The sequence below is a fragment of the Myxine glutinosa genome, chromosome 2, assembly GCF_964187855.1.
Source record: "Myxine glutinosa chromosome 2, kmMyxGlut1.1, whole genome shotgun sequence".
Lineage (NCBI taxonomy): Eukaryota > Metazoa > Chordata > Myxini > Myxiniformes > Myxinidae > Myxine > Myxine glutinosa.
The window spans coordinates 5023428-5050927 of record NC_136262.1 but is presented as its reverse complement, the minus strand read 5'-3'; the positions used below and the strand labels follow the sequence as shown (position 1 = coordinate 5050927).

Genomic DNA, 27500 nt, shown 5'->3' with positions numbered 1-27500 from the left:
GAAATTTGACAGGTACAGCAGGAAATTTGACAGGAACAGCAGGAAATTTGACAGGTACAGCAGGAAATTTGACAGGGACAGCAGGAAATTTGACAGGTACAGCAGGAAATTTGACAGGGACAGCAGGAAATTTGACAGGTACAGCAGGAAATTTGACAGGTACAGCAGGAAATTTGACAGGTACAGCAGGAAATTTGACAGGGACAGCAGGAAATTTGACAGGAACAGCAGGAGATTTGACAGGTACAGCAGGAAATTTGACAGGGACAGCAGGAAATGTGACAGGGACAGCAGGAAATTTGACAGGAACAGCAGGAGATTTGACAGGTACAGCAGGAAATTTGACAGGGACAGCAGGAAATGTGACAGGGACAGCAGGAAATTTGACAGGTACAGCAGGAAATTTGACAGGTACAGCAGGAAATTTGACAGGAACAGCAGGAAATTTGACAGGGATAGCAGGAAATTTGACAGGTACAGCAGGAAATTTGACAGGAACAGCAGGAAATTTGTCAGGTACAGCAGGAAATTTGACAGGTACAGCAGGAAATTTGACAGGTACAGCAGGAAATTTGACAGGTACAGCAGGAAATTTGACAAGTCCAGCAGGAAATTTGACAGGTACAGCAGGAAATTTGACAGGTACAGCAGGAAATTTCACAGGTACAGCAGGAAATTTGACAGGTACAGCAGGAAATTTGACAAGTACAGCAGGAAATTTGACAGGTACAGCAGGAAATTTCACAGGTACAGCAGGAAATTTCACAGGTACAGCAGGAAATTTGACAGGTACAGTAGGAAATTTGACAGGTACAGTAGGAAATTTGACAGGTACAGCAGGAAATTTGACAGGTACAGCAGGAAATTTGACAGGTACAGTAGGAAATTTGACAGGTACAGCAGGAAATTTGACAGGGACAGCAGGAAATGTGACAGGGACAGCAGGAAATTTGACAGGTACAGCAGGAAATTTGACAGGTACAGCAGGAAATTTGACAGGAACAGCAGGAAATTTGACAGGGATAGCAGGAAATTTGACAGGTACAGCAGGAAATTTGACAGGAACAGCAGGAAATTTGTCAGGTACAGCAGGAAATTTGACAGGTACAGCAGGAAATTTGACAGGTACAGCAGGAAATTTGACAGGTACAGCAGGAAATTTGACAAGTCCAGCAGGAAATTTGACAGGTACAGCAGGAAATTTGACAGGTACAGCAGGAAATTTCACAGGTACAGCAGGAAATTTGACAGGTACAGCAGGAAATTTGACAAGTACAGCAGGAAATTTGACAGGTACAGCAGGAAATTTCACAGGTACAGCAGGAAATTTCACAGGTACAGCAGGAAATTTGACAGGTACAGTAGGAAATTTGACAGGTACAGTAGGAAATTTGACAGGTACAGCAGGAAATTTGACAGGTACAGCAGGAAATTTGACAGGTACAGTAGGAAATTTGACAGGTACAGCAGGAAATTTGACAGGTACAGTAGGAAATTTGACAGGTACAGCAGGAAATTTGACAGGTACAGCAGGAAATTTGACAGGTACAGTAGGAAATTTGACAGGTACAGTAGGAAATTTGACAGGTACAGTAGGAAATTTGACAGGTACAGCAGGAAATTTGACAGGTACAGCAGGAAATTTGACAGGTACAGTAGGAAGCAGGAAATTTGACAGGGACAGCAGGAAATTTGACAGGGACAGCAGGAAATTTGACAGGTACAGCAGGAAATTTGACAGGTACAGCAGGAAATTTGACAGGTACAGCAGGAAATTTGACAGGTACAGCAGGAAATTTGACAGGGACAGCAGGAAATTTGACAGGGACAGCAGGAAATTTGACAGGTACAGCAGGAAATTTGACAGGGACAGCAGGAAATTTGACAGGAACAGCAGGAGATTTGACAGGAACAGCAGGAGATTTGACAGGTACAGCAGGAAATTTGACAGGGACAGCAGGAAATTTGACAGGGACAGCAGGAAATTTGACAGGTACAGCAGGAAATTTGACAGGTACAGCAGGAAATTTGACAGGTACAGCAGGAAATTTGACAGGTACAGCAGGAAATTTGACAGGAACAGCAGGAAATTTGACAGGAACAGCAGGAAATTTGACAGGTACAGCAGGAAATTTGACAGGTACAGCAGGAAATTTGACAGGTACAGCAGGAAATTTGACAGGTACAGCAGGAAATTTGACAGGAACAGCAGGAAATTTGACAGGGACAGCAGGAAATTTGACAGGTACAGCAGGAAATTTGACAGGAACAGCAGGAAATTTGTCAGGTAGAGCAGGAAATTTGACAGGTACAGCAGGAAATTTGACAGGTACAGCAGGAAATTTGACAGGTACAGCAGGAAATTTGACAGGTACAGCAGGAAATTTGACAGGTACAGCAGGAAATTTGACAGGGAGAGCAGGAAATTTGATAAGTACAGCAGGAAATTTGACAGGTACAGCAGGAAATTTGTCAGGTACAGCAGGAAATTTCACAGGTACAGCAGGAAATTTGACAGGTACAGTAGGAAATTTGACAGGTACAGCAGGAAATTTGACAGGTACAGCAGGAAATTTGACAGGTACAGCAGGAAATATGACAGGTACATTGGAAATTTGACAGGTACATTGGAAATTTGACAGGTACAGCAGGAAATTTGACAAGTACATTGGAAATTTGACAGGTACATTGGAAATTTGACAGGTACAGCAGGAAATTTGACAGGTACAGCAGGAAATTTGACGGTACAGCAGGAAATTTGACTGAGGTTTTTGTGAGAAAGGAAAATTTCTTCAGCTAATCGCAGAAGCTAGAAATGTGCGGATATAAACTCCACAAATCTAACAGATTAAGACATTATGTGCATTAATAAGATACATACATGATCAAGAGATTATAATATGATCAAAAATTCCTCTGTAAAATTAGCAAAACTAAACCTAACCCTAATAAGATGCATACATGATCAAGAGATTATATGATCAATAATTCCTCTGTGAAATTAGCAAACCTAAACCTAACCCTAATAAGATGCATACATGATCAAGAGATTATATGATCAATAATTCCTCTGTGAAATTAGCAAACCTAAACCTAACCCTTATAAGATACATCCATGATCAAGAGATTATATAATAATAATAATAATAATGCATTTATTTTATATAGCGCTTTTCAGGAAGCCCAAAGACGATCAATAATTCCTCTGTTAAATTTACCTAACCTAAACCTAACCCTAATAAGATACTCTTATGAATTTTGGGGTAGAGTGACATATATAGATTCAGGTAGATCTGCATAGGTAGGTGCTCCGGCCGTCGTGATAGGGAACCTCACATGTAATAAGTTTTGTCTAGCCCGGATGTCGGATTAAGTGTATATTTGTGGTCATACAAGGATGGCCTTGTGATAAGTAGAATGGGGATTATGTTAATTCCCCTGTGTGTGAAACCTGTGATCATCCCTGTGTCCTGTATGGCAACGCACCATAGACATTAGTTAGGCCCAATAGCAGCACACACACTAATTAAATCCGCCCCTAATAATAAAGCTCACCGGAAGCCAGTTCGGGGCACTGCCGGTGGAGCCGCAGCCAGCTACAGCACCAGCTGGCATAGCAACACTCATCACACGAGGCAGGTCGAAGGCCGCCGATTGGCAGAGCAAGGAAGGACTGGTGATTGACCAAGGGAGTGGCAAGAAGCTTCTCTCGGATTGGTGGCAGGAAGGGAGTAGGAAGCGGCATACTGGTTGGCCACTGACCGATGATGTGAGAAGGAGAGCGCAAAGCGCTCGGCCAATGGTAAAGGACCACGGGGGGAGAACATTCGAGAGGTCGAGAGGCGACGGACCGATTGGTAGGGAGGACCGGTGACGTCACAGGACGGCCGATAAAACTTGTCTCTCTTGCCTTTCTTGCACTTGGACCTTCTGTTTGCCCTGGACTCTTTCTCGTCTCTTCTCTTCCCTTCCTGCTTTGGACCTCTTCCCGGTTGGACACTTGCTTGTTGGGCGACGACGGACGGTGGAGAGACGGTGAAGCACTGACGATCCTCCTTCATTGCGTTTGTGTACGGGATCTTGCATGCGAGCGACGAGCGTGCAAACGAGGCTTGCCACGCAGCGGCATACATTGGCCTAGCAGTGCGCGAGCAAGGGCGCGTCAAGGCCTTCCCACCAACCGGAGCCATGTTCGGATGACGTGCTCGAGCCTGACGATCCCTGACTGTGGATTGAGATAAGCCCGCACCACATGACGCGGTTCTTTTCATTTATATCCTCCCTTGTCAGTTGTTAAGTCTGGTGTGGGGACGTCCAAATTTAGAACATTTATTTATCGTCGCGTTTCCTTGTCCCGGCATTCCATAAAAATAAACCTTTATATTATTTTCCCCTGTACATTAAGCATTCGTTTTCGGTTTGAGTTATATATCTCTGCAGGTTTGAAGACTGCTCGACCATCCGTGTGAGGTAAAATCTCTCGCCTCTTCATCTTCTCTGCCCCCCCTCCCCCCTCCCCCACACGCTTGGATCGTGAGTCCGTATTTGATCATTGCCTCAAATTAACGCTCGAATTGCCATCTGTGATTTCACGGTCTTTACCGAGGGGAATCACGCGACAATACGTACATAATCAAGAGATTATATGATCAATAATTCCTCTGTTAAATTTACCTAACCCTCACCCTAACCTAACCCTAGCTCAAACCCAAACAACTGGTACACTGGCAGAATTTTTAATTATTTATCTTATCTTCATGGGTTTTTGTGCAAAATGGCAGAAATGAGCTGAAACCAAGAGCATAAGGATGAATAAATTCATATAGAGTGGATCACATCACTTATTGTACAATATTTTTGACAGAGTGGTGACATTTTTTGTCATTGTTTGTAAGAATACACAACTTGTTTTTGGACACCCATAACACCATGAACAGTTTGCATGATCTTTACCTTGACGAGCAGCTATCGCAATTATTCAATCAAAATTTGAAAGTTTAATTGTAAAATTGTTAATTATTTATCAATTTATCCGATGCATATTGCACTGTAATGCTATTATTAATTCAACCATCTGGTTGCATCATTTTCTTGGAGCGTGGCTGCTGCTGATGCAATGCCTCTCTATAACCAGTCATCTAGTACTCATTCTTGTACTCATTTCATCTGGTACATCTGGTACTCATTCTTGCCGAACGTTTGCGTCATCTGGCTGAGCAACCCACCTGGTGTTCATTCAACGGCGTGACAGGGGCTCAAGCTCAGTACTCTAACATCTCAAGACAGCCACCTTAACCGTTAAGCCAACACCAGGCCTCAGGCCTCGGGAAATATTAGCATCACTTGCAGGTAATGCTTGTGTGTGGAGGGGTGATGGTTTCTGGGGTCGTGCAGCACAGGCATGATGGGCCGTATGGCCGCTTGTTGCACCAAAGTTCTTGTGTGCATGTGTTTCCTCATACGATGAGTCCATACTTGCAACGTCCTCCATGCAGAACACCATTTCATGGTCAGTTCAGGAATCATTCTCGGACTCAACAGCTCAAAGGCAAGTGCACTCACTACCTGCTGCCCTGCCAAGTGCACTAACTGCTCTCCTGCCAAGTGCACTACCTGGTGCCCTGCCAAGTTTACTCACTGCCTGCTGTCCTGCCAACCACATGAAATTAGTCATTAACAGTGGCGAGTTCGCCATACTTACAATTATGGTGTTTGGTGTATTTCAATGTCATATAATTATATTGCCCACGTTGTGCCGAGCACATGTTTCCATACAGTATATATGACTAGTACATGTTTGCATACAGTATATGTATATATATATATGACTAGTACATGTTTCTATACAGCATATATGACCAGTACACGTTTCCATTCAGTATATATTACTAGTACATGTTTCCATACAGTATATATGACTAGTACATGTTTCCATACCGTATATATGACTAGTGCATGTTCCCATACAATCTACATGACTAGTACATGTTTCCATACAGTATATATGACTAATACATGTTTCCATACCGTATATATGACTAGAACATGTTTCCATACAGTATACATGACTTGTACATGTTTCCATCCAGTATATATTACTAGTACATGTTTTCATACAGCATATATGACGAGTACATGTTTCCATACGGTATGTATTGACTAGTAAAGGTTTCCATACAGTATGTATGACTAGTTATGACTAGTACATGCTTCCATTCAGTATATATTACTAGTACATGTTTCCATACAGTATACATGACTCGTACATGTTTCCATACAGTATGTATGACTAGTACATGTTTCCATACAGTATATATAATGAGTATATGTTTCCATACAGTATATATGACAAGTACATGTTTCCATATAGCATATATGATGAGTATATTGTCGTATCCCGGGGTTAAGATCCCAAGAGGACGAATGGCCAAAACGAGCTTTAACTCCGAGGCGTGTACCCAACTTGGCCGTAGTGACACGCGTGGGAAGGTTCGAGGCCTTATATCATCGGAACTGATCCGAACCCACAAACACAAAGACGGGACAGCAAAATCCACAATACAAGTTAAGTAAAATTCGATAAATAATGATTTAATGAAAATAAATGCAAATAACAATGAAATGAGGTCAAAACTAAAATTCCTAATTGAGACGACTCCTCTCAGACTTGTATACAAACAAGGGGAAAACGAAAGTAAAAGAAAATAAATAATACTCTGGTAATCGGCCAGCACTCCGCTTTGCATCCCCATATGGCTGGTAAGGCTTGCCGGTCGCTTGTCGCCTCTAAACCACAGCGCGGGAAACGCACAAAATGGCGCGGAATGCGCTCTTCAACATCCAGAGGAAACACGACGCGGACCCAGCCTCCACAGATATCGATCCTGCGCCGTGTAGTTTTGACTGTTCTGAACCGCTGTTTCTCACCAGCCCTTTCCCAAGACCGCACACAAACCAAAGACCACATGCCCGCAACCAAGCTGGAACAAGGGGGAAATGAGACTACCTCCAACCAGCGCCAGGACAGAAACAGAAACAGCAAGAGAACGAGAGAGAAAGAGAAAGAGAGACAAAATGGCGAGACTGCGTTCTTTTTTCCTGCTCTCCCAAATGTTCCACGATGACGTCACAAACTCTGTCCAATCACCGAGCCCTACTCAATCACGAAGGCTGGGTCCTGGCCTCCCCGTTATGATTTATCGGGGGGCAGAGTCTAATCTCCTTTCGTGAATGTTCAGATGACGTCGAAGGCCGTAAGGCGGGGCTTGCATGCCGATCAGCAAATGTATTCTGTGTTCATTAGCCCTGGTGGCATTGTGAGCGAATGAGTCCATTTACAGTGTGATTGTTGTAGTTATTGTGGTGGCCTTTTGTGATGCAATAACAATGAAGGGAAAAATCACAGGGCGATTACACACTGGGATTTATCCTTAAGCCCTACCTAATTAGCATATTTCCACCCCTCGTATGTAGACACATATACGATCTTACCCGGACAGTCGGCCAACTTAATTTACATCGAGGTGGGTTCTTCTTCGTGACATACGGAGCATACTAAACCTACACGATTCTATCTCGGCCAAGGTATTTCATCCCCTTAACCCCACAAATGTAACAATATTGTCAAGTCCGTAGCCGATGAAAACCAGCTTTGGACAGATAGCCGAACATTGCTTTAACTCCGAGGACCGAGGCGTATTTCGAAATTTGGCGGGATTATCTTTTCGCGTGCATGGGAAAGGCCTGAAGCCTTATCTAATCGGATGGCCGCCACGGGGTTTTATTACTCGAACCCACAAACAAGTAAACGGACACGACACAAAAGTTAAATGCAGCAAATCATGAATTTAATGAAATAAAGCGATGAGGTAAAAATGAATGTTGAAGTAAAAACTAAATCCTAATTTGAGACATCTCCACTCAGACACACGAAACAGACAGGGGAATGATGAAAAAAAATAACAATAAAATCCCCCATTTGAGTTGGCACTCAGCTCTGGTCTCGACGAGTACTTTGTTGGGATCGGTCGCTGAGAGGACCGCACATTGAAACGCCCCAACAATGGCGCCAGTCAAGCGCTCCCACACACCGAGCCGTGCAGCAGGCAGCCAAAGTCCACCCGTCCGATCCCAAAGCCGGCACAAGAGAGAGCGCGAGTCCGCTTCTTCTTCCTCCTCTCCATGATCGTACACGAGCCAGGAACAGCCAAGCCATGGACAAAGAACAAAAGCGACCACCCGATCCTATTGTCAGATCCAAGGAGAGTTAAAAATGCCACCGTTCGCCATGCATGCCAGGACCGAGAGAGGAGGGGGGGGGGGGGAGGGGAGAGGGGGAGAGTTTCTGTTGGCCTTTTCTGTGTCATTGTAATGGCGGCCCTTTTTGATTAAATAAAACAGAAGGGAAAAATCTCAGGGGAAATTACACACTGGGGATTATCCTTAAGCCCTACTTAATGACCATAGCTCCATTCCTCGTATGGAAACACATATACGATCTTATGCTACACAGATTCCCTACTTATTACATGTAGATTCTTCTTCTTCGTGTCACACGGTCCATGCTCAATTATACATTTCTGACTTCACAAAGGTATTTCATCTCTTACCCCCACAAACGTAACAATATGTTTCCATACAGTATATATAACTGGTACATGTTTCCATATGGTATATATGACTAGTACATGTTTTCATGAAGATATATTATTTTTGTTGTTTTAGATTTAAAAGAGGCTGGAGTGCAAGCTGCTGCTGTTGGCTCTGATGTCCACCTGATCTGTAACAACACAGAGCATGATGTCCAATGGAATCTGAATGGGGAAGTGATACCTGAGAGCGTGAACCATGTAACTCGAGATGGCCACCTCAATCTGACAGACATTAACCTTGAGGCAAATGGTACCTACACTTGCCGCAGCAAACGTTCTGGAGCCCACCTGTATTCCAGCACATTGCTGGTTGGCTGTAAGTTCTACTACTGTTGTAATGTTTTCATTTGAAACAGATTTTTAGAGATTGAAGTAAATACTCTTTAGGGCACCAATTATTCCCACCTCCTTGTGGGGTTGGCCAGGTAACCTTTATGGAGCAAGTCTTTCATGAAATGGTTGGCCAGCCTGACATTGGACTGAAGTTGATGGCAAATTGGTGATATTGCCAGGGTGCTGGGGATAACCTTTGGTGAAAAACACCGTGGGGTCTTTAACATCCACGATCAGTGGTAACATCTGGGTCATCCAGCTTTATGTCCTTCTGATGGGCGAGGCGCACACATTGATACCTCATCCTGCATGCAAAACACCAGGACGACAGTTTTTAGCTTCGGTATTCAAATCCATTGTGGAGAGCTCAAAAGCGAGTGTGTGTACCTCTGGACGATTATGTGTGTGTACCTCTGGACTATCTTGTGTGTACCTGTGGACTATCTTGTGTGTACCTCTGGACTATCTTGTGTGTACCTCTGGACTATCTTGTGTGTACCTCTGGACTATCATGTGTGTGTACCTCTGGACTATCTTGTGTGTACCTCTGGACTATCTTGTGTGTACCTCTGGACTATCTTGTGTGTACCTCTGGACTATCTTGTGTGTGTACCTGTGGACTATCTTGTGTGTACCTCTAGACGATCATGTGTGTGTACCTCTGGACTATCTTGTGTGTGTACCTGTGGACTATCTTGTGTGTACCTCTAGACGATCATGTGTGTGTACCTCTGGACTATCTTGTGTGTACCTCTGGACTATCTTGTGTGTACCTCGAGACTATCTTGTGTGTACCTCGAGACTATCTTGTGTATACCTCGTGGCTATCTTGTGTGTGTACCTCTGGACTATTCTGTGTGTACCTCTGGACTATCTTGTGTGTACCTCTGGACTATCTTGTGTGTACCTCTAGACGATCATGTGTGTGTACCTCTGGACTATCTTGTGTGTAACTCTGGACTATCTTGTGTGTACCTCTAGACGATCATGTGTGTGTACCTCTGGGCTATCTTGTGTGTACCTCGAGACTATCTTGTGTATACCTCTAGACGATCATGTGTGTGTACCTCTGGACTATCTTGTGTGTAACTCTGGACTATCTTGTGTGTACCTCTAGACGATCATGTGTGTGTACCTCTGGGCTATCTTGTGTGTACCTCTAGACTATCTTGTGTGTACCTCTAGACGATCATGTGTGTGTACCTCTGGACTATCTTGTGTGTGTACCTCTAGACGATTATGTGTGTGTACCTCTGGACTATCTTGTGTGTAACTCTGGACTATCTTGTGTGTACCTCTAGACGATCATGTGTGTGTACCTCTGGACTATCTTGTGTATACCTCGAGACTATCTTGTGTGAAAACCTCTAGACTATCTTGTGTGTATTCCTCTGGTATACCTCTAGACGATCTTGGGTGTAAACCTCTAGACTATCTTGTGTGTATACCTCTAGACGATCTTGTGTGTACCTCTGGACTATATTGTGTGTGTACCTCTAGACGATTATGTGTGTGTACCTCTGGACTATCTTGTGTGTATTCCTCTGGTATACCTCTAGACGATCTTGTGTGTATACTGCTAGACGATCTTGTGTGAAAACCTCCAGACTATCTTGTGTGTATTCCTCTGGTATACCTCCAGACTATCTTGTGTGTATTCCTCTGGTATACCTCCAGACTATCTTGTGTGTATACCGCTAGACGATCTTGTGTGAAAACCTCTAGACTATCTTGTGTGTATTCCTCTGGTATACCTCCAGACTATCTTGTGTGTATACCTCTGGTATACCTCTAGACTATCTTGTGTGTATACCTCTAGACTATCTTGTGTGTATACCTCTAGACTATCTTGTGTGTATACCTCTAGACTATCTTGTGTGTATACCTCTAGACTATCTTGTGTGTATACCTCTAGACTATCTTGTGTGTATACCTTTAGACTATCTTGTGTGTATACCTTTAGACTATCTTGTGTGTATACCTCTAGTATACCTCTAGACTATCTTTTGCACCCAACATCATAACAAGAAAGATGTCGGGCATAGCACGATACTTGTGAAATCCAAGTGAACAATGTGCTTCCACGTTTTCATTCGTTATTAAATTCAGTGACCCGATTTGAAAATTATGTTCAACCAACAGTAGAGTACCCACCTTCCATGTGGTTGGACATTGCACAGAGTACCCACCTTCCGGGTAGGTGGACATTGCACAGAGTACCCACCTTCCGGGTAGGTGGACATTGCACAGAGTACCCATCTTCCATGTAGGTGGACATTGCACAGAGTACCCACCTTCCGGGTAGTTGGACATTGCACAGAGTACCCACCTTCTGGGTAGGTGGACATTGCACAGAGTACCCACCTTCCGGGTAGGTGGACATTGCACAGAGTACCCACCTTCCATGTAGGTGGACATTGCACAGAGTACCCACCTTCCGGGTAGGTGGACATTGCACAGAGTACCCACCTTCCGGGTAGGTGGACATTGCACAGAGTACCCACCTTCCAGGTAGGTGGACATTACGCAGAGTACCCACGTTCCATGTACTTACTTTTTCCACATGCGAAATTTGCATTTATGTTTATTTAAATTATACAATGGACTACAAAATGTTAATGTTTCATGATATTTGTTATATCTCCTTTATCTATCAATATTGTTGAAATGAAGATCAAATAGCTGTATGTTGAAATATGTTGCAAAAGTCAAAACTTTACATGGGGTGTGCTTACTTTTTCACGTGACTGTACATTGCAAGAAGACTATCGAAGTGTGTGTGATGTGCGTCTAAAATGGTCTTAGGTGTCGAAAGTTTGTAAAGAGTCTAAGTGGTCCAATGTATCAATATGCATTTATCACAGTATGCAGGGGGTCTTAAGGGGTCTAAAGATCACATGGGTATTTTAAAATAGTAGTTAGGGTCGAAAAGGATCTCAAGGTCAAGGGGTTTAAGTCTCAAGGTTGTAAATGTCTTCAGCAGTCTATGGTGTCTGAACAAGGTCTTAAGTGATCTAAAAGGTCAAAGGGGTCTAAGTGGTCTAAAGGGTCTATGGATCTAAGCATTCTAAAAGGTCTTAAACGTTCCAAAGGATCTCAAAGGATCGACAAATACACTAAACACATCACAAAGACAGCCCTCTTTCACCTGAAAAACATCGCCCGTCTCCGTCCATCCCTCTCCTCCACGGCTGCAGAAACCCTCATCCACGCCTTCATCACCTCCCGTCTGGACGACTGCAACAGCCTCCTCTTTGGTTCATCCTCAATAATCATCAATAAACTCCAATACATTCAGAACTCCGCTGCCCGTCTACTCACCCATTCCCAGACCCGTGACCACATCACCCCCGTCCTTTACAAGCTTCACTGGCTCCCCATCCCCCAGAGAATCCAGTACAAAATCCTCCACTTGACCTACAAAGCCCTCCATAACCTGGCCCCATCCTACCTGGCTGACCTCTCCAGACACACTCCCACCCGCAACCTCCGCTCTGCTGGTACCAACCTCCTGACCCCCCCCCCCCCCCATCCGGACCAAATTCAGATCCTGGGGGGACAGGGCCTTCTCCATCGCTGCTCCCACCCTCTGGAACTCACTACCTCACACCATCAGAGACTCCTCCTCACTCACCACATTCAAAACATCACTTAAGACCCACTTGTTCAACACTGCATTCAACATTTAACCCACAGCATTTAACCCCTGACTATCTCTTCTCCTTCTCCTTCCTTTTGCTTTGATTATTTACCTCTTGATTTTTGTCTTTTTGCACTTGTTTTTTGTACTCTGTCAAAGCGTCTTTGGGCTTCTTGAAAAGCGCTATATAAAATAAATGTATTATTATTATTATAAAATGGTATAAATGGTCTTGGGGGGTCTTAAGTTCTAAAGGGTATGTTCCAACAGTAGTTATAGGTCTATTAAGGTTTTAGGGGTCTTATGGTTGTAAATGATCGAATGTGGTCTATGGGATCTTAGGGATTTAGGTGTCTTAAGGATGTTAGGGTGCCAAAGGGTCTAATGGACTCTTCGGTTCTAAATGGATCGAGAGGATTTTAGGTGTCTAACAGTTCTAACGGGGTCAATAGAGTCTTGGGGTTCTAAAGGGTCTTAGAGACCTTATGTGTCTTAAGGGCCGATAGAATCCAAGGGTTATAATGGGGCCATTGTGTATACATAGTCTTTGGGTTGTGAGGGGTCTTATAGTCCGGCAGCTAAGCTAAATATAGCATAACAATTGTGCATTTTGTGAGGAAAGCACCAAATTTGGCACACTAGTAGACTATCATATTATGAAAAGATCTGGATATTGGGCCATCTCAGATTCAGAGATTTGATTTTTGCAAGATTTGCAGATTTTGCAGATTTGCAAGCTGAGATTGCAACGCCAGGGACGGCCGACTCCTTCCTGCGAGCTGCCCACGTCACCCGCACAAGAAGAGCTCATCAAATCACTGCAGCGGCACTGCACATCCTGCAACACCGTGCGTATGAACGCCACTGTATGACATATGCTGATGATGCAGAAGACCTGCCTGAGTTCGAAGACAGGTGTCACCAGAGAGGAGAAGACATTCCCAACTTTCAGTACTGGGCAACTGTGCTGGAACTAGAGATGTTGGTACTGGTCTACGTGCGTTCTCTGCGGCAGGCTTCATTCACGATGTACCTCGATGCCCTGACGGAACTGGTCCCATGGTTCCATGCCTTAGACCACACACACTATGCCAGGTGGGTCCCTGTTCACCTGAGGGACATGGTTGCACTCCCAATGAAGCACCCAGATGTAGCCAGAAAATTCAGGGCTGGCAACTTCACTGTACAGAAGACGAAGAAGGTGTTCTCTTCGATCCCAATCGAATCGAAATCTTGCAAAAATCAAATCTCTGAATCTGAGATGGCCCAATATCCAGATCTTTTCATAATATGATAGTCTACTAGTATGCCAAATTCTGGTGCTTTCCTCACAAAATGCACAATTGTTATGCTAAGTTGCCCCACTATTAGGAGTTATATATATATATATATATATATATATATATATTATACACACACACACACACACACACACACACACACACACACACACACACACACACACACACACACACACACACACACACACACACACACAGAGTCGAGGCTCGTGGAAGAGCACAACATAAACTGACCCATAAAACATACAATAAAGGGAGCGGGAGACAAGAGGGGGAGAGAGAGGGAAGCACACAAGCACAACAATAGTAGAGAACAGGGACATTGGTAGATCTGTGGAAGGGGGAGGGCTTGGAAGGAGGGAGAGGTACACGGTATAAAACAAATGAACGCTACTAGGAATTTCAGGAAAGTAGTCGGAGATTGAAAAAGGTGGATTTGGGGTTGATTAACAGGGGTAGAAAAGATCAAGGTTTTGGATGGGAGAAGATAAGAGATGGTGGTGAACAGCTGTTTTAAAGACCTGGAGGGAGGAGTGGGATTGAAGAGAGTTTTTATGCGTCTTGGGGGTCTTGGGGGTTTATAGGGACTACAAGGTCTTGGTGGTCTTAAGTGTCCAAGGGTATTAAAGGGTCTTCAGGGTTTGGGCGCCTAATGAGATATTAGCTATCTTAGAGTCTAAACTATAAACGGTCAGGGGGTCTCTGTGATTTATTACATCAACGGGTCTAGGAGTGTCTAAAATGTCTAAGGGGTGTAAAGGTCCAAAGGTTTCAACAGTATTTACAGGTCTAAAGGGTATAAGGGTATTTTGAGTTTAAGTGGTCTAAAGGGTCCAAACAGGATCTAACAGTCTAAACCGTCTATAAGTCAAGGGGTCTAAAAGGTGTACATGTATTCAGGAGTCTAAGGGGTCTAAATGGTGTCAAAAATGTCAGAAAGGTGTAAGGTCCGCGGCTCTTCCACCTCAAGACCACCCGATGCCGGAACATGGCTGCTCGCGATGAAGCCTTCCAGTGCAGAGAGAGAAGCATGATTTCACGTCTGTTGTAAAAATCAGAGTTACAACATTGTCTCAGTTCATGAGTTTAATCTCAATCGATCCCTAACAATACCTGTAAAGAGAACCAGCGAACATCATATCAATATTCAGTATGCATCTGAATCGGTAATGGGTTTACAGATGAGCACAAGCAAGCCTTAAACAAAGTGGCGTACCGGTACGTACCATCTATTTATGCACCTACGTAGCATACAGTAAATGTTTCAGGTATGATCATTGCGCTGAACGACCGAGTTCTTATAACGGCCGCGTAGTGGACAAAAGACGCATGACACCTGGGTTCAGACTTTAGACAGAATTTCATGACATTCTCCCCGGCGTTAAAACTACACTACCCCTAGGGGTGAAAAGCAAGCAGAATAGCAGTATAGAAAACATCAGTTAGCAAAAGGGTACATAGAGCAGCAATTCACGTCAGTCCCAGCCGTAGCGATCGGGGCGGCAAATCTATCTTCCGGCGCGTGTTCAGTAAGCGTCGGGAGCTTTGACCGCGAGACCAAATTCCCCCACGTCGGAATAACCGCCTATCTCGGGAGACGGCGGCGGCACCTCAGGGCCGACCGGATCGGGGGTGTGTGGGAGCGGATTTGAGGGTGAATTACCCATCAACGGGTCCCCTGGGCTGAGTTCCGGCTGAAAGGTATCCCCACACGGAGCAAGATGACACACCGAGACTGTAGACTCACATCCATTTGGCAGCAGCACTCGAGCGTGCTCGGAATTGGCTTGGAGAATGTGAACCTTGTCGACAAGTGGGTCATATTTACTTTGACGAATCGTGCGTTTGAGGAAAGCGGGTCCGGGCTCAGCTAGCCAGCCCGGCAAAGGTCGAAGAGCACCAGAACGGCGCGAGTAACAAAACAGACGATTGTGAGGATTTTGATTAGTAGCGGTGCACAATAAAGTCCTGATCGAGTTTAACGCCCCGTGTACCATCCAGGTCCATCGGTCCAGTCCTTGTCCGCGAGACTTAAGGCCCAGAGTAATGGCCTTCCATATAATGCCATTAAATCTTTCCACCTGACCATTCGCCTGTGGCCTGTACGGGGTAGTATAGCTTGAAGCTATATTGCGCTGGAGCAAAAAGGTCCTCACATCCTGGGACAGACACACGGCACCTCGATCGGTGTGTACGTAAGCCGGATTCCCGAACATGGAGAACAAAATCTGCATACACCGGATATCCGTCGCTGCTGACATATCACTGCACGGGAATGCAAAAGGGGATCTGGAGAACTCGTCAACTATCGTGAGGAGATAGCGAGAGCTACCCGAGGCCGGTAGGCTAGGACTAGCAGGTAGATACGAAGCCGGTAGAGGCCCTTTAAATTCCATTGCCAATCTCTCCCATGGCCGAGTAGCCTGAATCAGCGTACCTATCGGTAGTTTGTAGAAACGAGGTTTGAGTTCAGCAAAAACGGAACAAGTGCGACACAGCTGCCGAATGTCCTCAACAGAGTAGGGCAAATTGCGACTTTGCACATAATGAGCGAAACGCGTCACTCCAGGATGGCACAACATTTCATGAAGAACACGCAGATCCTCAAAGGAGATGAGACTCGCACACACCGCAGGTCGTGATAATGCGTCTGCGGCGAGATTATCCTGCCCCTTGGCGATACTTAATAGTGTAGCAAAAATCGGCTAGCTCAATCCGCCAGAGAGTGATCTTTTCATTTTTAATGCGCTGAGCATGGCGCGTGTCGTACATGAAAGCGACGCTTTGATCAGTAATGACCTCAAAACGTTTACCAAGCAGATAGGGTCTCCAACGCCTAATAGACTCAACGATAGTGTACGCTTCCTTCTCGACAGATGAATGACGTTTCTCCACAGAGGAGAGAGTCCTTGAAAAGAAGGCCACAGGTTGCCCCCCCCCCCCCCCTTGAGAGAGCGTGGCAGCTATCGCGTGGTCCGACGCATCGCTTTCCAAAACAAAGGGTTGACTGTCATCGATAGACGACACAGCGGTGCAGGCTATGTCGGACTTCAGGCCATGGAAAGCGGCCTTGGCGGCATGACCCATGGGGAACACTTTGCAATCTACAAGTGGGCGGAGCTTTTCAGAAAAATTTTGGACCCACTTCTAGTAATGTGCAAATAGTCTGAGGGCACGCTTCAATGAAGCGTGATCATGTGGTGGGGCCATGTCGATCAAAGGTCGCAGTCGCTCCTTGTCTAGAGTGATAGTGCCCTGGGTCACGGTGTACCCCAGGAGATCTATCGTTCGGGCGGAATAGTGACATTTAGCCTCATTCAGAGTTAGCCGATACGTGCGCGCAACCTGGAGGAAACGCTGCAAATTAGCATCATGATGGGCCTGATCGTACCCACAAACCGTTAGATTGTCCAGGTAAACAAAGACATCGGTTAAGTGTTCCTTTGCGATTATGTCATCTATGGGCCTTTGAAAGCATGCCACCCCGTTTGTGACCCCAAAAGGTAATCAAGTGAACTGGTACAACCTCTGACCGGATTCAAACCCGGTGTAGATGCGATCGGCCTCCGCAATTGGGATCTGATGATACGCGCTTCGGAGATCTAATGTGCTGTAGATCGAGTACTGTACCACCTGCCGAACCAGGGAATCCAATCCCGGGAGTGGGTCGGCGTCCAATTGCGTAAACTGATTAATCATCTGCGAGTAGTCGATTACCATGCATTTGCGATGATTTTCTGTCTGGACTACCAGAACTTGAGCCCTCCAAGGCGATCGACTAGATTCGATTATACCCTCCTTTAGAAGTCGGTTAGTTTCCTCCGCTATAAATTGTGTGTCAGCCCGCGAGTATCGTCGCGATTTAACGGTAACCGGGGTGCAGTCGGGAGTCAAATTTGGAAACAGCGACAGGGGTTCAATTTCCATCCTGGCCAGAGCACACACAGAGAGAGTATTGTCACCACCAAATTCCATTTCTAACCGTCCATATTGACGGAGAAAATCATGACCTAGTAGTAGTCCGTGGGCTGAGTAGGGTTTACATGCACCCCCCCCCCCCCACAACTTAACTTCCCGGGTATGTCCATGTACCCCCCACCCTAGGGGTTAGGAAAAACCATGTTAACAGAAAAAAAACTCATTCCCTCATAGTTTGACCTCTGGTGACCTCATTAGTGATCTCATTTGCATATAAACATATCATTGTAAAGAGTGTCCCAGGACAAACATTTTGAGGGGTCATATGCAACCATAGGATGACTAGGTAAAAAGATATGGCCATTTGAATTTCGCCTACCCCTAATTTTCGGAAATCATTGACACAGGGGGGGGGGGTAACATCAAAATATGCGTGGGAGGTACCTTGGGAATGAGTTTTTTTTCTGTTAACATGGTTTTTCCTAACCCCTAGGGTGGGGGGTACATGGACATACCCGGGAAGTTAAGTTGTGGGGGGGGGGGGGGGAGGTGCATGTAAACCCTACTCAGCCCACGGACTATAGTACTTCTGCACATAACGTTGCTAAAACCATTAAATGCACATCCGGAAACATTCGGCAATGATCACTAGCTTCAGCCGGCATTCGCCTTTGGTACGCAGCCAAAGAGCTTGGGAAGCCATGAAAATCCTGCGCGTTGTCCCGAGAATTGGTCAGCCAAGCTGCTGGACGAGCCGCAAGTCAACATAGCCGTCAATAGAGCCCGTGTTGATAAAGGCGTTGACCATCTGTCCCTCAATCATGACTGGAATAACAGCGTTGGTCAACCCAGGTGGCCCTGTAGTTGTCGAAACATCCAGAGGTGGCGATCGAGCCACGCGCGCGGGTCCGACGCCAGCTAGTGTCGAGCGTGGTGCGGATCATCCCTCGGGCGATGAAAGAGTTCCCGTCAAGGGCAGACGTGCCGCTTTCGGCCTGCGCAGGGGGGATCCCAGTCAAGGGCACTCGACGGCGCCTCGCAGGCTGCGAGTGGATCCTCGTCAAGGTCGCGTGAGATGCCGAATGTGCCCCGGACTGCGTGAAAAGCACCGACAATGTCGAGCGAGTTCGCCGGCCCCGTGTCGATCGGTATACCTTTGAAAAATGACCTTTCCATGAGCACGAATGGCACGTCGCTTCGTGCGCGGGGCAAACTGTTCTCAAATGATTTCGATTTCCACAATAATAGCACTTGGCGTTACTCCCGGCAGATGGGGTCGCGGCAGCAGCAGCTGTCACGCTCGGGCCCGAAGCCTCGAGAGTGTCCGTTGTCCCCGATTCCAGTGGAGGTTCAGCATCCGCTCGCTCCGCTGCCTCAGCCCTCTCCGGTCGCTCACCGGTTAGCCCCGCAGTGACGTACGGGCGATCGTATGCCTCCAATTGTGTCTGCGCCTCGTAGTAAACGAGCGCCAACTTATGAGCTGTCTGAAGAGTTAGGTCGGTAGTTTCCAGCGATCTTTGACGTATTATCGGTGAGTGTATCCCGGAAACAAATGAATCTCTCATTAAATCATCACAAAACTGTTCATGGGTCCTAGGTTCCTCTGTACAGTCCTTCACTAATCAGCAGAGGTCCTGAACGAAGTGGTCGATGGATTCCGAAGGGTCCTGTCGTCATGACGAGAGCAGGGATCGGGTGTAAACCACGCTTCGAGTCTTGATGTAGATTCGACGTAGTCCGCTTCAGCAGTAGCATACGTAATGCACTGAGAAATGTACCGATAAACAGAATGTGAGACGCGAGAGTTAAGAATTGCGAGCTTGGTCTCATCCGTGAGATCAGCTTGGGCCCCCAGGTAACTTGTCAGCAGTCGAAGCCAGTGCTGGAGCTGGGCAGCCGAGTCCGATGCTTGAGGATCCGCTCCGAAGATCGGGACGAGAATCAGCTTATAAGTCATATCGTTGTCAATCAAGACAAGAGACTATTGAGATTAATTGTTGAAAAAATCAGAGTTACAACATTGGCTCAGTTCATGAGTTTAATCTCAATCGATCCCTAGCAATACCTGTAAAGAGAACCAGCGAAAATCATATCAATATTCAGTATGCATCTGAATCAGTAATGGGTTTACAGATAAGCACAAGCAAGCCTTAAACAAAATGGCGGTATGTACCATCTATTTATGCACCTACGTAGCATACACTAAATGTTTCAGGTATGATCATTGCGCTGAATGACCGAGTTCTTATAATGGCCGCGTCGTAGACAAAAGACGCATGACACATGGGTTCAGACTTAAGACAGAATTTCATGACAACGTCCACTATCGCTTTTGGAACGAGAGGCGCAAGAGGGAACGTTCGCTCTCAATGCCCAGACGCCAGACGCACAGGGGAACGACGAGAAGATGCCGGCACACAACCTAGAAGGGTGAGGAGAGGAGCAACCACGACCGTTTGCTATGGCGTCCAGAACGAGAAGGGAAAATGTCTGCCAATCCAACTATTTTGTACACGCCGTTTCCTGAAAGTCCTCGTGGTGTTCATAAGTCCTTCACTGTTTTATACCTTACCCCCTCACCCTCTCCCACCAGCCCTCTCTCTTCCACAGATTTCCCGATGTCCCTGTTCTCTACTGTTGTTGTGTTTGTGTGCTTCCTTCTCTCCCCCCATCTTGTCTCCCCCTTCCTTTATTACCCTGCTCTCGCAAAGCGAAATGCGGGGTTAAGCATTCAGGTGCGTACGTACTTGTCTGCATTAAAAAAAAAAAATTCTCAGCAACCGTTGGCCCGATTTACATGAAATTTTCACCATATGAGGGCCTCCTCCTGTAGAATATTTTAATGATTATGACGTCATAGGTCACGTGGTACAGGCGCCATATTGGAAAAACTTAGCACCTCTATATCTCTGAAACCACTCCATGGAAAAAATTGAGACCTGGCTCATTGTCAACTACTCCCCATGGGGATAAGATATGTTAATGATGTCATCGGTGCCTTCGTTATGACGTCATAATTCGACAAATACAACACTTATCCATCCGATCATTATTTTAAAAATTTCAGCAACTGTTGGTCTGATGGACACAAAATTTTCACCATGGGAGCGCCACCTCCTGCAGAATAATTTAATGATAATTATGACGTCATAGGTCACGTGGTACAGGCGCCATCTTGGAAAAACTTTGTACCTCTATATCTCTGAAACCGCTCAATGGAAAAAATTGAAACATGGTTTAATTATAATTATGATTGAATAGGTCACGTGGTACAGGCGCCATCTTGGAAAAACGGAAAACCGTTACACCTCTATATCTCCAAAACCACTCCATGGAAAAAAAAATTGAAACGTGGCTCATTGTAAAGTACTCCGCTTGGGGAATAGGTGTTGTTGATGACGTCATTGGTGCCTTAATTATGACGCCATAATTCGACAGGGATAACGCGTATTCTGATCAGTTTAAAATTTATTGAGTGTGATATGTGCAACAATTATATTAAAGAGTATAAATTTATGATGTCATCGCTCACGTGGTCTGGCAGCCATATTGGATCAAAAAAGAAAAAAAAACGTTCAAAAACAGAAGAGTTGGCTCACACCAAGTTGACTGCGCAGGGTAAGTATTCTAAGAATACCATCTAGTTAATAGACGTACTCAGGGGTCAGGCAACACTTCACCTCGACGAGGGTTCAGCGCACACATGTTTTTCGGTTTTATATGCAGTATATGCATAAATATTAAGTGAATCAGATGAAAATTGATGATTTACGTGACCTTGACCTTTTGACATCAAAAACAATAGGCTTCCAGCTTGTCAGTACCTCTATCAGGTGGTGAAGTTTTGTGGTTTTTTGGAGTAAAAAAGTTTTTTTTTGGAGTAAAAATGTGACCTGTAGGCGATTGATATACAGACAGACAGATAGAATGAAAAAATCACTCATCTCAGAATCACTCAAGAATCACAGAATCACTCAAAATCACTCAGAGCGACACTTGGCAAAAGAGAACAAAGTAGATGGAACTCAGTAGAACATCCTTTTGACCTCTCAAATAGTTGGGGTTGAATTCAGTGACCGGATATGCAAATCGCCTTCAAATTTTAAGTTAATCGGATGAAAATTGAGGATTTTAGAAATTTGGACTTTGTTGACCTTTTGGCCAATGTTCACCTTGTGACCTATGTTGACCTCAAAATTAGATGGTGGTTGAATTAATTTCGGTGATATGAAAATCCTATTCAAATTTCAAGTCAATCGGATATAAATGGAGGATTTTAGAAATTTGAAAAGTATGTTGACCTTTGGCCTCCTATGTTGACCTTTTGGCTTATTCTGAAGAAGTACAGTATATGGTGCTCAATTAATGCTGAAAATTACAGTAGAGTACTTGCGTACATATATTGGTGGAGCAGCTCTTTCACTTTTTCCGAGTTCCTCTCAAAAGTTACGCGATACACCTGCTTCATCCTAACTCGGGTTTTTTTGTTCATCCTAACCAAGACCACTCGGTCAATGTCTGGAAACATGGCGTTACCATCAACAGTGTAGAAACATGGCGTTACCATCTACTACCACCAGACCACCACCTTATCGTCGTCCACCAGACAACCACCTGATCGTCATCTACCACCACTAGACCATCACCTGATCGTCGTCTACCACCACCAGACCAGCACCTTATCGTCATCTTCCACTACCAGACCACCACCTTATCGTCGTCTACCACCACCAGACCACCACCTTATCGTCATTTTCCACCACCAGACCACCACCTGATCGTCGTCTACCACCACCAGACCACCACCTGATCGTCGTCTACCACCACCAGACCACCACCTGATCGTCATTTTCCACCACCAGACCACCACCTGATAGTCATCTACCACCACCAGACCACCACCTGATCGTCGTCTTCCACCACCAGACCACCACCTTATCGTTGTCTACCACCACCAGACCACGACATGATCGTCGTCTACCACCACCAGACCACCACATGATCGTCGTCTACTACCACCAGACCACCACCTGATCATCGTCTACCACCACGAGACCACCACCTGATTGTCGTCTACCACCACCAGACAACCACCTGATTGTTGTCTACTACCACCGAACAGCCACCTGATCGTCGTCTACCACCACCAGATCAGCACCTGATCGTCATCTACCACCACAAGACCACCACATGATCATGGTCTACCACCACCACCAGACCACCACCTTATCGTCATCTACCACCACGAGACCACCACCTGATTGTCGCCTACCACCACCAGACCAGCACCTGATCGTCGTCTACCACCACCAGACCAGCACCTGATCGTCATCCACCACCACCAGACCACCACATGATCGTCGTCTACCACCACCAGACCACCACCTTATTGTCATCTACCACCACGAGACCACCACCTGATTGTCACCTACCACCACCAGACCAGCACCTGATCGTCATCTACTACCACCAGACTGCCACTTGATCGTCGTCAACCACCACCAAACCACCACCTGATTGTCACCTACCACCACCAGACCAGCACCTGATCGTCGTCTACTACCACCAGACCGCCACTTGATCGTCGTCTACCACCACCAGACCACCACCTGATCGTCGTCTACCACCACCAGACCGCCACCTGATTGTTGTCTACCACCACCACACCACCACCTGATCGTCGTCGACAAACACCAGCTTGACATCTTACAAATCTGCAAAATAAATAAATTAATAAATATCTAAAAATACAGTGTTGACAAGATATAAACACAACTTCTAATTTCTTCCATGATACATGAAACATTGGTAGTGTGGTCCACTCACAGTAGTGCACATCATAGTAATCACTGAATATTGTATTGATATGTCACAGTAAATAACAGCAGAGTGGACAGTAGATTACCTCAATTTTTACTCACCTATTCTCATTTCCGAATGTCTGGATGATAGAAGCAACCGTGAAGTGGCTCAGATTCGGCTGAACTTTGCCCGGCCTCCATCATGGTCAACCATGGTCAACCACATGGTCAACCACATGGTCAACCATGGTCAACCACATGGTGAACCACATGGTCAACCATGGTCAACCACATGATCAACCACATGGTGAACCATGGTCAACCACATGGCCAACCACATGGTGAACCATGGTCAACCACATGGTGAACCATGGTCAACCACATGGTGAACCATGGTCAACCACATGGTCAACCATGGTCAACCACATGGTCAACCACATGGTCAACCACATGGTCAACCACATGGTCAACCACATGGTCAACCAAAGTCTCGTCTGAGATATTTACTCTCCTTGCTCTTCTTCCTCCACCTCCTCTCATGCTCACCCTTTCTCTCCCTTTGGTACAATGTTGTCAGCCATTGTTCTCCAAGCTCCAACACAGGAGAGCTCACCTGTAGCCCTTGTATTTGTGCTGAAGCTCTGATTGCTGATTGAGTCATTAAATGAGATCGTGTTTCACCTGTGAGGAGTGAGTGTGTTCAATCGGTTAATTGAAGTTTAGCATTTTGAATGGCAGATGTTTTCCTTGTGAACACAAGACATTTCCTTCATGAAGATTGTTCCCAATGAGGAGAACTGTGTGAGGTGTTTTGAAAAAGGTTAAAATGAGACTGAAATTTGTGTGAAAAACGAGTTAAAAGTGTTTATAGTTTTGAAAAAAAAGTCTTTCTTTTTGCACATTGACTTAAGGTTTTGCTCCTTGGGTTCATGACACCAGTTCCAGTGTGTAAACAATGGAGCAAAACTGTAAAATGGATTGAAATTGAGATTTTATTTTGTCACTGAGGAACACATAATACCCCATGTAATGTCAATGTGGATTTTGTCACTGAGGGACACATGATACCCCATGTAATGTCAAAGTGAAATTTGTCACTGACGAACACATAATACCACTTGAAATGTCAAAGTGAATTTTGTCACTGACGAACACATAATACTCCATGTAATGTCAAAGTGAATTTTGTCACTGAGGAACACATGAAACCTCATGTAATGTCAAAGTGAATTTTGTCACCGAGGAACACATGATACCCCATGTAATGTCAAAGTGAATTTTGTCACCGAGGAACACATGATACCCCATGTAATGTCAATGTGGATTTTGTAACTGACGAACACATAATACCCCGTGTAATGTCAAAGTGAATTTTGTCACTCACGAACACATAATACCCCATGTAATGTCAAAGTGAATTTTGTCACTGACGAACACATAATACCCCATGTAATGTCAAAGTGAATTTTGTCACTGACGAACACATGATACCCCATGTAATGTCAAAGTGAGTTTTGTCACTGAGGAACACATAATACTCCATGTAATGTCAGTGAATTTTGTCACTAAGGAACACATAATACCACATGTAATGTCAAACTGAGTTTTGTCACTGCCGAACACATGATACCCCATGTAATGTCAATGTGGATTTTGTAACTGACGAACACATAATACCCCATGTAATGTCAAAGTGAATTTTGTCACTGACGAACACATAATACCCCATGTAATGTCAAAGTGAATTTTGTCACTGACGAACACATAATACTCCATGTAATGTCAAAGTTAATTTTGTCACTGACGAACACATAATACTCCATGTAATGTCAAAGTGAATTTTGTCACTGACGAACACATAATACTCCATGTAATGTCAAAGTTAATTTTGTCACTGACGAACACATAATACTCCATGTAATGTCAAAGTGAATTTTGTCACTGAGGAACACACAATACCCCATGTAATGTCAATGTGGATTTTGTAACTGACGAACACATAATACCCCATGTAATGTCAAAGTGAATTTTGTCACTGACGAACACATAATACCCCATGTAATGTCAAACTGAATTTTGTCACTGACGAACACATAATACCCCATGTAATGTCAAAGTGAATTTTGTAACAAAGGAACACATAATACCACATGTAATGTCAAAGTGAATTTTGTCACTGAGGAACACATAATACCCCATGTAATGTCAAAGTGAATTTTTGTCACTGAGGAACACATAATACCCCATGTAATGTCAAAGTGAATTTTGTCACTGAGGAACAGATAATACTCCATGTAATGTCAAAGTGAATTTTTGTCACTGAGGAACACAAAATACTTCATGTAATGTCAAAGTGAATTTTGTCACCGAGGAACACATAATACTCCATGTAATGTCAAAGTGAATTTTTGTCACTGAGGAACACATAATACCCCATGTAATGTCAAAGTGAATTTTGTCACTGAGGAACAGATAATACTCCATGTAATGTCAAAGTGAATTTTTGTCACTGAGGAACACAAAATACTTCATGTAATGTCAAAGTGAATTTTGTCACCGAGGAACACATAATACTCCATGTAATGTCAAAGTGAATTTTTGTCACTGAGGAACACATAATACCCCATGTAATGTCAAAGTGAATTTTGTCACTGACGAACACATAATACCACATGTAATATCAAAGTGAATTTTGTCACTGAGGAACACATGATACCCCATGTAATGTCAAAGTGAATTTTGTCACTGACGAACACATAATACCACATGTAATATCAAAGTGAATTTTGTCACTGAGGAACACATAATACCCCATGTATGGTCAAAGTGAATTTTGTCACTGAGGAACACATGATACCCCATGTAATGTCAGTGAATTTTGTCACTGAGGAACACATGATACCCCATGTAATGTCAAAGTGAATTTTGTCACTGAGGAACACATGATACCCCATGTAATGTCAGTGAATTTTGTCACTGACGAACACATAATACCACATGTAATATCAAAGTGAATTTTGTCACTGAGGAACACATGATACCCCATGTAATGTCAAAGTGAATTTTGTCACTGACGAACACATAATACTCCATGTAATGTCAAAGTGAATTTTGTCACTGAGGAACACACAATACCCCATGTAATGTCAATGTGGATTTTGTAACTGACGAACACATAATACCCCATGTAATGTCAAAGTGAATTTTGTCACTGACGAACACATAATACCCCATGTAATGTCAAACTGAATTTTGTCACTGACGAACACATAATACCCCATGTAATGTCAAAGTGAATTTTGTAACAAAGGAACACATAATACCACATGTAATGTCAAAGTGAATTTTGTCACTGAGGAACACATAATACCCCATGTAATGTCAAAGTGAATTTTGTCACTGAGGAACAGATAATACTCCATGTAATGTCAAAGTGAATTTTTGTCACTGAGGAACACAAAATACTTCATGTAATGTCAAAGTGAATTTTGTCACCGAGGAACACATAATACTCCATGTAATGTCAAAGTGAATTTTTGTCACTGAGGAACACATAATACCCCATGTAATGTCAAAGTGAATTTTGTCACTGAGGAACAGATAATACTCCATGTAATGTCAAAGTGAATTTTTGTCACTGAGGAACACAAAATACTTCATGTAATGTCAAAGTGAATTTTGTCACCGAGGAACACGTAATACTCCATGTAATGTCAAAGTGAATTTTTGTCACTGAGGAACACATAATACCCCATGTAATGTCAAAGTGAATTTTGTCACTGACGAACACATAATACCACATGTAATATCAAAGTGAATTTTGTCACTGAGGAACACATGATACCCCATGTAATGT

General features: G+C 44.4%; 1 protein-coding gene across 1 annotated transcript in view; it reads left to right on the top strand.

Moving 5' to 3' along the window:
- The window catches only part of LOC137422081 (ciliary neurotrophic factor receptor subunit alpha-like), a 234202-nt gene that overhangs the window by 122896 nt on the left and 83806 nt on the right, over window positions 1-27500 (top strand). Inside the window, exon 5 of the mRNA XM_078772912.1 lies at window positions 8725-8967. Coding sequence (XP_078629038.1) covers window positions 8725-8967 — 243 coding nt within the window. The remainder of the gene's footprint in view (window positions 1-8724; window positions 8968-27500) is intronic.